We start from the raw sequence: 13,895 nt of genomic DNA, 5'->3' as shown, positions 1-13,895 counted from the left end.
GTTAATAGTTAATATACAAAAAAAATGGCACTTCGGTTATTATTCCCAAACCCATTGCAAGCACAGGACCTTGGCAACTGGACACTATAGCAACTGCAGATCCCCACACATTCATTTTCTAGTTACCAGTCAAATGCCTTTGAATTTGATACAAAATGAATCTAGTTCTTGTACACATGGCTTGTCATAAAATCTGGATGGAACAGTAATTTTACAAGTAATGTCATGGTAACTCCGAAACCAAAACTGAAATAACATCCTCACACTGATATCAGCTGAGATGGCAACTGAACAGTAAAAAAAAAACAAACATCAGTCTTCCCAAGCTGGTGAAAGAAAGACTTGCATAAGTGTACATCGCACATGATGTCCCGAAGCCCCAGTTAATGAAGTGCAGTCACTTGTTCAGTGTAGGCAACAGAGGTGCCAATCAGTGCACAAAGTCTCCAGAAAAAGCAACGTAATAATGATCAGATAATTTGTTTTAGTGTGTTGCTTAGGGGATAAATATAGATTGGAGCAAACAAGAAATGTTTTTTTGCTCTCTGAATAACATCACTGGATATTTTACATCTCCTTAAGGGGAAAATGTGGGCCTTGACTTAGAATTTTATTAAGAAGAAATACTTCTGAAAGTATGACTTCATCAGCAAAATCTAACGCTGCAAGTCTAAATTTTGTGCTGCCTGGTAACAGCCTTGATTCAGTAGGCAAGAGCTCTACCAGGATTGATTCTAGACAACTAACAGTAGATCATAAATCCTCACACTATTCAGCAACCAGTGCTGAAGATGTATGTCCATAATTTTCCTCACAACATCAAAATTGGACTCAACTACAATCTTCTTAAGTGATTAGCCTCTTCATATGCCTTGCTCTGCTTTAATCTAAGCAGATATCACGATACAACAGGCTGATTTCCACCATGTAACATAATCTTGGTGGTAAATAAAGATTAAAAAAAAACATGAAATGATACTGCAGATCTTAAAATCATAAAATGCTGCGAGTCAATAGTTCTGACAAAAAATGAACTCTGGTCTTTGTTCTGCAGATGATGCCTGACCTGAATGTGTGCAATGTTTTCTTTCCACTTTTGAAAAAAATTGAGCTGCTATCAGCGCCTCACAAAAGGCTGGCCAATCTAAAGATCTGTTTTTAAATCAGCCATTGGAACAGTTGAAAGTGACAAAATAAAGCCATTATTGAAGAAGCCCATTAACATTTCTGTGCATAAGGAAACAGTGACAGGTCAAAAGTGAAGTCCATTAAATGGCTATAATTGTGTGCAAAGGGTTGAGGTGACTCAAAGTCAGGGTGGATTTGTCATTGTTCATACTGATCCCAGCAGGCACACAAAACTTAATTAACTTTCACTTCCTGAAATCTCCTAATGACAAAATAATCAATTGCATTTCTATATACATGGTGCAGAGAAGGAGAAGAAAAGGATTCTTGTAATTCTTATGAAAGCAAGATTAATCACAGGTAGATAGGAATGAAAATAAGACTGAGAAAAGTTCATTTAATAAGGAATTAAAATATTTTAAAAAAGAAATATTTCACGACCAGGAAACAAAATTTGATGAGAATTGGAACTCACTGACATTGGCCGTGCCGGTGGATAAGGTCGTAAAGAAGATGTATGACATGCTTGCTTTCAATGGTGGATGTGTTGAGTAGGGGTGCTGCTGCTATAGAAATCTTTAGTCAAACTACAAGTTGTATCAATGTGTCAGTTCTGTTTGTCCCATTTTAGAGAGGATGCGGAGACTATAAAAAGGTGGAGGTGAGATTTACTCGGATGCTGTTTGAATTAGGGAGCATGAGATCTGAGGAACAATTGGATAGATGTAGCTTGTCCTTCCTGGAGCAGAGGTTGATGAGAGACCTGTTAAAGGTGTTTAAAACTACGAGAGGCTCAGGAGAGGATAAAATGTCAGAATCCTTTACCCAGTGTAGAAATCTCCACTACTAGTAGATATATTTTTAAGGCAAGAGAGAGGTATTTTAAAAGTAATGTGAGGGGCAAGTTCTTTATAAAATTAAAAAAGGTTGGTAAGTGCTTTGATGAGTTACGAGGTGTGATGGTGAATGCAGGTAGTTTGATAAGAGTTCACTAGATGAATATGAAGATAATGAGAAACATGGATGATATAAAGGAAGAGTTCATTTAGTATCCTATGTACACTTATTTAGAAATGTAATGAGATTTATACTTCTATCATCAGTTCAGACAGTGAATTCTGGATTACTATAACTTATATAATTTTTACAACTTGTTTCCTCAATTTCCTTCCAATTCTTTTACTAGTTCAATCATACTTACACTTCAACAAAAACGATTACAGTAATAAATATTTCTCCAGATGCAATTGTATAGTTTTAAAGAAAAACTTGTCCACTTTCGTTTGGATGTTTTCAGCCATACAGATACCAGTTTAGAGTAACCAGGACTTGTTCTTTCTATATGGGTACACATCTTTCAGGACCTGGTCAGTGATGGCAAGGCCAATTTTTATTGCTCATCCTCTAACGCTTGGATTCGGAGGGCAGAGCTTAGTCAAGGTGATGCTAAACGGCAACTCCTTTGCTTGCGTCTTTGGAAACAGCTCTATTTCCATCTTTAATATCTCTATTTTTCCCTTTCAGGGTTCTTTTGAAGACCCTGACCTGGAGTTACATGCTGACTTTGGCTCTTTGCGGGAATGGGACCCACTCTGAGTGTCCTGGGAGGGAGGCAAAAGAGGTGGTGCACTGTTGAACAAAGATAGTGTCACAGCTGCAGAAAAGGTTGACATCATGGAAGGATTGTCTATGGAGTCTCTGTGGGTGGAGGTTAGGAACTGGAAGGGGTCAATAACTTTACTGAGTGTTTTTTCATAGGCTGCCCAATAGTAACAGAGATATCAAGGAACAGATAGAGAAACAGATCATGGAAAGGTACAATAATAACAGAGTTGTCGTGATGGGAGATTTTAATTTCCCAAATATCGAGTGGTATCTCCCGAAAGCAAGGAGTTTAGGTGGGGTGGAGTTTGTTAGGTGTGTTCAGGAAGGTTTCTTGACACAATAAGTAGATAAGCCTACAAGAGGAGAGACCGTACTTGATTTGGTAATGGGAAATGAACCTGATCAGGTGTCAGATCTCTCAGTGGAAGAGCATTTTAGGGATAGTGATCCTAATTCTATCTCCTTTAGAATAGCCTTGGAGAGAGATAGGAACAGACAAGTTAGAAAAGCATTTAATTAGAGTAAGGGGAATTATGAGGCTATCAGGCAGGAAATTGGAAGCTTAAATTGGCAACAGATGTTCTCAGGGAAAAGAACAGAAGAAATGTGATAAATGTTCAGGGGATATTTTGAGTTCTGCATAGGTACAGTGTGGCATGTGGCCAAGTGGACTAGCGATCTGAAGGTCGTGAGTTTGAGCCCCAGCTGAGGCAGCACGTTGTGTCTTTGAGCAAGGCACTTAACCGCACATTGCTTCAGTCCACCCAGCTGAAAATGGGTACCGGCAAAATGCTGGGGGTTAACCTCGCGATACACTGGTGTCTTATCCGGGAGGGGGAGTCTTGTACTCTCAGTCACTTCACGCCACGGAAACCGGCATAAGCCTATACAGCTTGGGACAGACCTTAACATTCAACTCTGCACAGATACGGTCCAACGAGACAGGGGATTATGGAACAGTGGTGTACAAAAACAGTACTAAATCTAATCAAGAAGAAAAGCTTACAAAAGATTCAGAGAGTTCAGTAATGTTAGGGGTCTAGAAGATTATAAAGCTAACAGGAAGGGGCTTAGAAAGGAAATTAGGAAAGCCAGAAGGGGCCATGAGAAGACCTTGGTGGGCAGGATTAAGGAAAACTCCAAGGCATTCTACAAGTATGTGAAGAGCAAGAGGATAAGATGTGAAAGAGTGGGACTCATCAAGTGTGACTGTTGGAAAATGTGTATAGAACCAGAGGAAAAAGCAGGGGTACCTAATGAATACTTCACTTCAGTATTCACTATGGAAAAGGATCCTGATGATTGTAGTGATGACTTGCAGCAGCCTGAAAAGTTTGAGCATGTAGATATTAAGAAAGCGGATGGGCCGGAGCTTTTGGAAAGGATCAAGTTGAATAAGTTGCTGGGACCAGGTCAGATGTACCCCAGGCTACTGTGGGAGATGAGGGAGGAGAATGCTGAGCCTCTGGCGATGATCCTTGAATCATCAATGGGGACGGGAAAGGTTCTGGAAGATTGGAGGGTGGCGAATGTTGTTCCTTTATTCCAGAAAGTGAGTAAAGATAGCCCAGGAAATTATAAACTAGTGAGTCTGACTTCAGTGGCTGGTAACTTGATGGAGAAAGTCCTGAGAAGCAGGATTTATGAACATTTGGAGAGGAATAATATGATTAGGAATAGTCAGCATGGCTTTGTCAAGGTCATGCCTTATGAGCCTGACTGAATTTTTTTGAGGATGTGACTAAACACATTGATGAAGGAAGAGCAGAGCAGTAGATGTAGAGTATATGGATTTCAGTAAGGAATTAGATAAGGTACCCCATGCAATACTTATTGAGAAAGTAAGGAGACATAGGATCCAAGGGGACATTGCTTTGTGGATCCAGAACTGGCTTGCCCACAGAAGGTAAGGAGTGGTTGTAGACAGGTCATATTCTGCATGGAGGTCGGTGACCAGTGGTGTGCATCAGGGATCTGTTCTGGGACCCTTGCTCTTTGTGGTTTTTATAAATGACCTGTATGAGGAAGTGCAGGGATGGGTTAGTAAGTTTGCTGATGACACAAAGGTTGGAGGTGTTGTGGACGGTGTGGAGGGCTGTCAGAGGTTACAGCGGGACATTGATAGGATGCAAAACTGGGCTGAGAAGTGGCAGGTGGAGTTCAACCCAGATAAGTGTGAAGTGGCTCATTTTGGTAGGTCAAATATAATGGCAGATTATTATGGCAAGATTCTTGGCAGTGTAGAGGATCAGAGGGATCTTGGGGTCTGACTCCATAGGACGCTCAAAGCAGCTGCACAGGTTGCCTCCGTGGTTAAGAAGGCTTACAGTGTATTGGCCTTCATTAATTATGGGATTGAATTTAGGAGCCGAGAGGTAATGTTGCAGCTATATAGGACCCTGGTCAGACTCCACTTGGCGTACTGAACTCAGTTCTGGTCACCACACTACAGGAAGATGTGAAAGCCATAGAAAGGGTGGAGAGGAGATTTACAAGGATGTTGCCTGGACTGGGGAGCATGCCTTATAAAAACAAGTTGAGTGAACTCAGCCTTTTCTCCTTGGAGTGACGAAGGATGAGAAGTGACCTGATAGAGGTTTACAAGATGATGAGAGGCATTGATAGTGTGGATAGTCAGAGGCTTTTTCCCAGGGCTGAAATGGTTGCCACAAGAGGACACAGGTTTAAGGTGCTGGAGAGTAGATACAGAGGTGATGTTAGGGGTAAGTTTTTTATTCAGAGAGTGGTGAGTGCGTGGAATGGGCTGCCAGCAATGGTGGTGGAGGTGGATATATTAGGGTCTTTTAAGAGACTTTTGGATAGGTACATGGAGCTTAGAAAAATAGAGGGCTATGGGGAAGTCTAGTAATTTCTAAGGTAGGGAAATGTCTGGCACAACTTTGTGGGCCAAAGGGCCTGAATTGTGCTGTAGATTTTCTATGTTTTTCTATGTTTTCTATGTTTCTCTGTCACAACTGTTATCCAACATGCCAAGGGCGCGGCCTAAGAGTTTGGCTAACTTTTGAAGGCCTAGGATCTCGGGGCTCTGGAGATGGGTGGATCGGAGGTCAGTGTCCTGAACCCAGTGTGTCATGGCAGTCAGAAGATCTATGGCTGCGAGCTCAGAGACCTAAGATCTTAGGACACAGAGCTCAGAAAAAGTGACACAACGGACTTTTAACATTATAAACCAGTGAGTTATATGTTATGTCTCCTTTCTTGCTGTGAAATAGAGACACTTCTTTCTCCCTTATTAGGGAGGGAGAGAGAGCCTGTGGTATGTCAAATGCCAGGTAAATGAATAGTCTTTGGGGCACTGTAAGTCTGTGTCTTTGCTGTTGCTTTTGCTACACGCTAGAGTGCTTGGTGACGGGTACCGATGCTTTTTTTTGCTGGTGGGAGGAGGAAAGATTGTTGCTTGCTGCTGCTTACCCGCAGGAGACTTTGGGGTTCTAACATTTACCTGCATTCATTCTTTGGGGCACTCCTCTGTTTTCGTGGATGGTTGCGAAGAAAAAGCACTTCAGGCTGTATGTTGTATACATTTCTCTGACATTAAATGTACCTTTGAAATATTTAAGAAGATAGGACTGAGACTGCTTCTTGAAACACTGCGGTTCTTCGGGTGAAAATACACCTACAATGGGGTTGGGTAGGGAGTGACTATGTGTATATGTCGTGGCAATGAAGGAACGGTGAACTATTGCCAAATCAAGAAGGTGTATGTTTTAGAGGGAACATACAGACAATTGTATTCCCATGCACGTGCTCCCCTTAACTTTTAGTGGTAGACCTCTTAAGTTTTGGAGATCTCAAGCGAATAGCAGATGTGCATCTTACAGATGGTACACAAGCATGTTAGCCATTATATGTAAAGAATCGCATTCAAATAATTGTTGTGACTGCATAATGCTTCACATTGGACAAAATGCAATCATACTTTCACCCAAAGAACTGCAGTGTTTCAAGAAGCAGTATCAGTCCTATTTTCTTAAATACATTGCCCCATTCAAAGAACTTCTGATTTTACTGCAAACCCTTGCTCTGAAAATTTCTGTTAATAAATCTTTGTAAATGTAGAAAGGAATGGGTTTCTCCATTTCATTCCTCTTCACAACTGTAAAGGGATAAAATTACATCCTATCACTATCACAATAGCAAGGAATACAATCTGTTCCGAAGTATCTGAAATGGCAACTTACATAGCTATTGAGAGCACTAAACAGCTCCAATCACAAACAAGTTTGTTTTCCAAAAGGCATTACGCTGGGGTACCCATTTCTAATTTACCTGTGGTTCAAGAATCAGAATTCATAGTAGATTGGAGATTGTTTGAAATTGATTTTGGTGATTTTGCTTCTACTGAACTACATCTTCAAAATTTAATCATGCACTATACTCACCCCCTCAGGAGGATATGCCACCCAGCCCAAGTCTCCAGGAGCCGACATCGAGTCCAATAATGTAACTGTGAAAAAGAGAAACAACTTTAATTCTTCCTAGTGACAACCAACCCCCATATCTTTAAGTGAAGATCACAAGTTAGTTCCCAAGGACTCACGACAGAACTAGTGTGGACAGGGAGAAAATTTCTTTGATTTCATCTTCAATAAAATTATTGTTGAAAATAAACAGAATTTGCACATTTTGTGTTTCGAGTCTAGGACACTGTTTGGATTCCCAAGTGTTTATAAGCAAGATAAATGCAATTCTAGCTAGAGGGAGTTGTGATTGAGTTATAGGGAATGGTTGGAAAGGCTAGGGCACTTTTCCTTTGAACATAAGAGAGGATGTTATAGGAGTGTATAATATCATGAGGGACAGAGGGTGCATGCACAGCCATTTCCCCCATGGATCACTAATCAAGAACTGGAAGGCATTTGCTAAAAGAGACGAGTGGAAAAGTTCAATGGAATCTTAAACTCAGAACAGTACAGCACAGACTCTTCAACCCACAATATTGTGCCGACCTTTTAAACCTACTCCACGATCAATTTAACATTTCCTGCCCACATAGCCTTCCATTTTTCTTTCATCAATGTGCCTATCTAAGAGTCTCTTTAAATTTGCCTAACGTATCTGCCTCTACCACCACCCCTAGCAGGGCACTTAACACACTCACCACTCTCCGTGTCACAAAAGAACTACCTCTGACATTCCCCTACACAGTCCTCCAATCACCTCTTTTATTAGCAATCGCCAGCCCAGGATGAAGGCGCTTGCAGTCTTCTCCTTCTATGCTTCTTATCATCTTGTACACATCCAACACGTCACCCCTTATCCAAAGAGAAAGCCAGAAAGACCCCAGCTCACTCAACCTGTCCTCATTAATCAAGTTTTCTAGTTGAGGAAGCCTCCTGGTAAATTTCCTCTGCACCCCCTCTAACAATTCCACATCTTTCCTGAAATGGGGTGAAAAGAACTGAACACAATAGTCCAACTGCAGTCTAACCAGAATCTTTTTCCCCTCTTTTGAGAGTAACAACTCTTGAACTCAGTCCCCCAACTAATGAAGGGCACACATTCTGAACTGCTCTATCGCAGTTGCACAGAAGCTTTGAGAAATCTATTGATGTGCATCTCAAAATCCCTGTTCCTCCACACTGCTAAGAATCCTCTTATTACCCTTGTACTCTACTTTGAAGTTCAACCTTCCAAAGTGTATCGCTTCACACTTCTCCAGATTGAACTCCATCTGCCATTTCTCAGCCCAGCTCTGCATCCTAACTTATGATGCCTTTCTACACTATCCACAATACTACCAACCTTCATGTCATCTACAAACTTACTAACCCACCCTTCCACTTCTTCATCTTGTGCAGTTATAAAAATGAGTTGCAACTTTTCTTATACACAGGTGATGGTATTTACATGAAATCAGCTGCTCAAAAGTATTTGAGGCAGATCAAATAACAACATTTAAATGACACTTGGACAGACACATGAACAGGCAAGGTTTGAAAGGATATGGACCAAGCATGGGTCAAATGGGACTACTTTACTTGGGCACCTTGGTCATCATGAACCAGTTGTACTGAGGAGCCTGCTTTCATGTTGTATGGCTCTTGTTCTTGAGTTCAAACAGTTCTGTGATTAACAAGCTCTACTAATTTTGCTGGGATGGTGTATAACAACAAGATAACAAAACAGGTCATCAACTTGATTTTGGAATTGGGGTTGCTGGATTCTGTGACTATTTGGTTATTATTTTTTTTAAAAACACACCATAAACAAGCAGAGCAAGTCATGTAATCAGCAGGAGATGGTGTGTTGTTCAGCAGACATACCTCACAAAATCCATTTGTAACCACACAGCCCTAAATACCATTTTCTTATCGTCACCTAGTTTCAGGCTGAGCTGAACCCTTGCAAACTCTACTGGTACTGCATTAACACAAAGTAAGTATTCTTAGGAAACAAATGGAGATGTTGACCCAACATTTGATTTGATCTTTAATATGAATTTCATTATCAGCAATCATGCTCAATAGATCTGAAAAAAAAATGAATTAGCGTTTTCCATTCCAAACACTGTTGCAGGTTAAACTGTTCGGTCACAGCATTAAAACCTATTATTAGCATTAAACTGCATATGACCAAATACCCTGGCTCATTAGTTAAACATGCTGGGGTCGATGCTTTATTAAACCATAGCAGTCTGTCCGTGATTGAACAAAATGCAAAACTTAAATCTGAGAGGACAGAACACTGCTTTATTATAGCCAGTAGTAAAATATATACAAAAGAAATCCACGTTATTGGCAATATCTCCATTTAGAATTAATCTACCAACTTTAAAGTTGAACTGCTGCAAAATATAATAAGCATAAATTCCCCAGGGTCTTTAGCTTTAGATCAGCCCAAATCTGGATAGGATGAAAAAGAAGCATTCAGACTTATTAATGTACGCTGACAGTACGTGATTCAAGCATTGTCACACATGGTTAGATCCCTCCAACACTCAGCACATCTATAGGAAGTCCAGCACTCAAAACTGTTAACCCAAGTACATACAAGCACAGACACTGCTTTGCAATAATAAAAAGTTCAAAAACACGAGACGGTTTGCAGATGCTGGAAATCCAAAGCAACAAATGCTAGAGGAACTTAGTAGGTCAGGCAGCAACCATGGAAATGAATTAACAGTTGACCTTTCAGGCCAAGACCCTTCTTCAGGACTGAGAAGGAAGGGGGAAGATGCCAGAGTAAAAAGTTGGGTGGGGGTGGGGGGGGGGGTAGAAAGAGGAAGGAGGCTAGCTGGAAGGTGATAGGTAAATCCAGGTGCATGGGAAAGGGAAAGCATTGAGAGAAAGGAATCTGATAGGAGAGGAGAAAAGGGATACAGGTGGAAGAAACAAGCAGGTGAGAAGAAGCAAAAGGTTAGGGTGGGAAATACAGGAAGGGTGCAGGGGTGGGGACTGGGGTGGAATTTACTTACCGGAAGGAAATTAATATTCAAACCAGCAGGTTGGAGGCTACACAGACAGAATACAAGGTGTGGTTCCTCCACCCTGATGGTGGTCTCATCTTAGCACAAGAGGAGGCCCTAGACCAACACGTCGGAATAGGAATCAAAATGAAAATGTTTGGGTCACCAGGAAGTCCCACTTGTGGCAGATGGAGCAGAGGTACTTGATGAAGCAGTCCCCAAATTTAAGACAGGTCTCACCAACCTAGAGGAGGCCACATCCGGGGCCCCAGACACAACAGACAAGCCAAGCAGATTCGCAGGTGAAGTGCTGCCTCACCTGGAAGGACTGCCTGGACCCTGAATGGAGGTGAGGGAGGAAGTGTAGCACTTTAACCACTTGCAGGGATAAGTAACTGGGGGGGGGGGTTAGTGGGGAGGGATGAATGGACAATAGAATCAGAAAGGGAGTGATCCCTGTGGAAAGTGGGGGTGGGGGTGTGGGAGAGGAGGTAAAGATAATGTAAACCATAAAAAGATCCATCTAGTCCACAGAAAATTTTGATCAAAGCATTTGTTCCTGTCCAAATGATTTACTTGGTGTAAAAATGAGTTTCCTAAAAGGTCTGAGTAACAGAAGTTCCAGTACTATGAACTTTTGAGGTCAATAATAAAATAGCATGAACTATTCAAAATTTCTAGTGTTCATTTAAACCACATTTTTATGTGGTTCCACCACTTGCCATTAAAATATAACGGCTAAGTGTGGTGTAATGCAATAATACTAAATTTTAGTTCAACACAAGAAAGAAGCTTTTGTTAAAATACTCCTGTGAATAACCATTTAGTTGACACATTGCTTGGCCACACAGTGATAAATGTGTCTGAACTGGGCAGTGATACCTGGTGCAGACATATAATGGTGAGTTAGCACATTGTACACCTGTACTTCGTATCCACAGGGCTTTCATTATTCACTAAGACCAAGATGACTTCCTCCATCTAAGCTTAAACAAATTACCAGCTAGTCAGTGGTCTGACTTTCAAGAGATTACATTACTCCACTATTTTACTACAATAACAGCAAAGTTATAATGGAAATATTCTCACTTGTTACTAAGATAAAAGAACACATTGAATTGGAAAGGATGAAATGAGTTATGAAATCCATACCATAAAAATGACATAATTCCTTCCCACCCCATTAACTTCATTCCCTTAAATTTAGCCATTCAACAAATAATTCTTGCCACTGCATTTGGAAAAGGGAATGATTTAACAGGACAAAGAAAGTGAACAGTTGTGGAAATTCATCAGAGGCTTCTGGCCCAGAATATTCGGTACTGAGGATAATAGGCTCAGAATTCACAGTGGTGTAATGAACAAACATATATCCACACTACCTTTAACTTTACACCTCATAGCTCAATTCAAGATAATTCCTTTGCCAGCCTTGAATTTTGAGACAGAGAAATGTGCTTGATCTACATAGTACTTAGTTGAAATATTCAGTTTCAACCATGCCCCTCCCACCACACTCTCCCCAGCCCTGCCAAAAAAAGGTAAATTTTAGAAATCAGGTGTGCTAATAATGAAGAGCAGATAAATCCAATGACTGGCAATGTACAACCTTATAAAACCTCTCTCTGCCGTCAGAGTATTGGCAGCAAACAACTGAATAATATTCATATGAGTGATGCACAGACATAAACCTACAGATTCATCTGAAGTACTCTCAATACTTGAACAACACTGCTTCCCTTAAAACAAAACAATCTTCTGTGATGCTGTCTGGCCTGCTGAGATCCTCCAGCATTTTGTGTGTGTTGCTGCTGTGGATATTCACTGTCCAGAGCAGGGGAACCTTTTTGCCAAGCTCAGCTTTCTAGCACTGCAGCTGACCCTTCCAGGGACCAGAGACTTGTTTCTGATAAGTTAAACCTCCAACCAATATTCATTGCTCAGCTTCTTGTCATAAGCAGGAACCAGTCTTCAGTTCTTAATGTAAATTATAAGCAATGAACAGTCCGAAGCTAAAAGGACAGCTTTGTAAACAGACAGCACGGTCGGTAGACCACAGGCTACTGACTCACAGTATGGGTTTGGCTGTTTAAATAATGTTAATTGGGCCTGCATCAAACCAAACAACACTGGCTAACTTATTTAGATCAGGGAAGCTTGCAGGCCAGACTGATACTATCACTTAGCACATCAAACAGCCGATCTATCAATAGTTGGGATATTTGTGTACTCAAGAGTCAGCTCCAACAGTATTCATTTTGGGTGTCTGGGATCTCGGTCCCCAAAAACGTTTAGACTATCTTTGTGGAGTGACAAAGTAGCAAAAAAAATGTAAGAGAGAAATCAGGTTTGTTAGGAATAGTCAAGGATATGCAAAACTATGATAAAAGAATATAAACTAGAGGGAGATATTGCAATTCTTAAATGGTGTGCATATGACTTGGATTTTATGCCAGATAGACTGGATGCTAGATTTAGGGACAGGACAGCTAAAGGAATAACAGTTCTTCACAATATAATGAAAGAAGGAACACTGTTCAGTTTTGAAATGCTTAAAGAGAAACACTTACTAGAAAAACAAGACTTTTATTGCTATTTACAGATGCGACAGTATGTTAATAGGAGGGTTAAAAAATGTAACCAAGGCAAGTACATGTTTGATAGAGCTACTTAGACACCCGTATAATTCAGATAACGGTACTGGAATCATTTCAAGCATGTATAAGGGTTTGTCATTTCTTAAAACACATTCAACTTCATATATTAAAACAAAATGGGAGAAGGAAGGAGGGATAATTATATCTGAGGAAGAATGGACAATAATATGGAGTTATCAATGGAAGTGCACCAGTTTACAGAAATGGAGGGAGTTTGGATGGAAAAACTTGTTAAGATATTTTATTACACCCTCTCAGAAATCCCATGATGATAGTAACCTCCCTGTTTGCTGGAGAAATTATGGAAATCAAAATGCAAACCATTGTATTTTCTGGGAATGCCCCATTATCAAAGACCATTGGAGTGGGATATACAATGCCCTACAAGGCATCTTTAAATGTGAAATACCCTTAGAAAGTAAGACCACATATTGAGGGTCTATACCTCAAGAATGGTTCAAAAGAGCTAAATATTTAATGAATATACTGCTGGTGACTGGTAAAAAGACTCTTATCAGGAGATGGTTATCACAGGGGAGCCCAACTTTAAATGCACGGATGGAAATTACAATGGACATTTACAAAATGGAGAAGATAACTGCATCTGTTAATCATAAGTTGGAACAATTTGATTCATACTGGGAAAAATAGTTTAAATATATAATGCCTCATAGGCCTGATTTTATTCTCACAAATCAATGAATATGTTGTAAAAAAAAGATCAGTCCCTACTTGTACATAGATTTCTTCTTTTGCTTGTTCTTTCTTTCCTCTCTTTTCTATAAGTGTATACCTCAGATAAATATTATGTGGAGATTTGTGGCAAAAATGACTATATGATACATATGCACAATGTCTGAAATACATCTTATGGAAATGCTTGTTTGATGATGAACTTCAACAAAAAATAAATTACAAAAAAAAGGAATGATCAAGGAATGATAAAGAAGGGCTGATTTTTAATTTGGAAACCTTTGATAAGATAGGAATCCTCTGAGTTTTAAATGCCTTCTAAGGACTTTATCTAAATTCAAATGTGTATCACTAAAGATAAGTGAATTGTGTTTGAACTATTT

At 40.2% G+C, this 13,895-nt stretch overlaps 1 protein-coding gene across 3 annotated transcripts in view; it reads right to left on the bottom strand.

Annotated features, from left to right (window-relative positions):
* epha4b (eph receptor A4b) overlaps positions 1-13,895 on the bottom strand; it is a 364,912-nt gene that overhangs the window by 335,039 nt on the left and 15,978 nt on the right. For all 3 annotated transcript variants that reach the window (XM_059949034.1, XM_059949040.1, XM_059949041.1), the window contains exon 2: positions 7,137-7,201. In XM_059949034.1, the coding sequence (XP_059805017.1) occupies positions 7,137-7,201 (65 nt within the window). The remainder of the gene's footprint in view (positions 1-7,136; positions 7,202-13,895) is intronic.

The sequence above is a fragment of the Hypanus sabinus genome, chromosome 2 (genome assembly GCF_030144855.1).
Source record: "Hypanus sabinus isolate sHypSab1 chromosome 2, sHypSab1.hap1, whole genome shotgun sequence".
Classification (NCBI taxonomy): domain Eukaryota; kingdom Metazoa; phylum Chordata; class Chondrichthyes; order Myliobatiformes; family Dasyatidae; genus Hypanus; species Hypanus sabinus.
The sequence above is the reverse complement of the archived record's forward strand: the minus strand, read 5'-3'. Positions and strand labels throughout refer to the sequence as shown.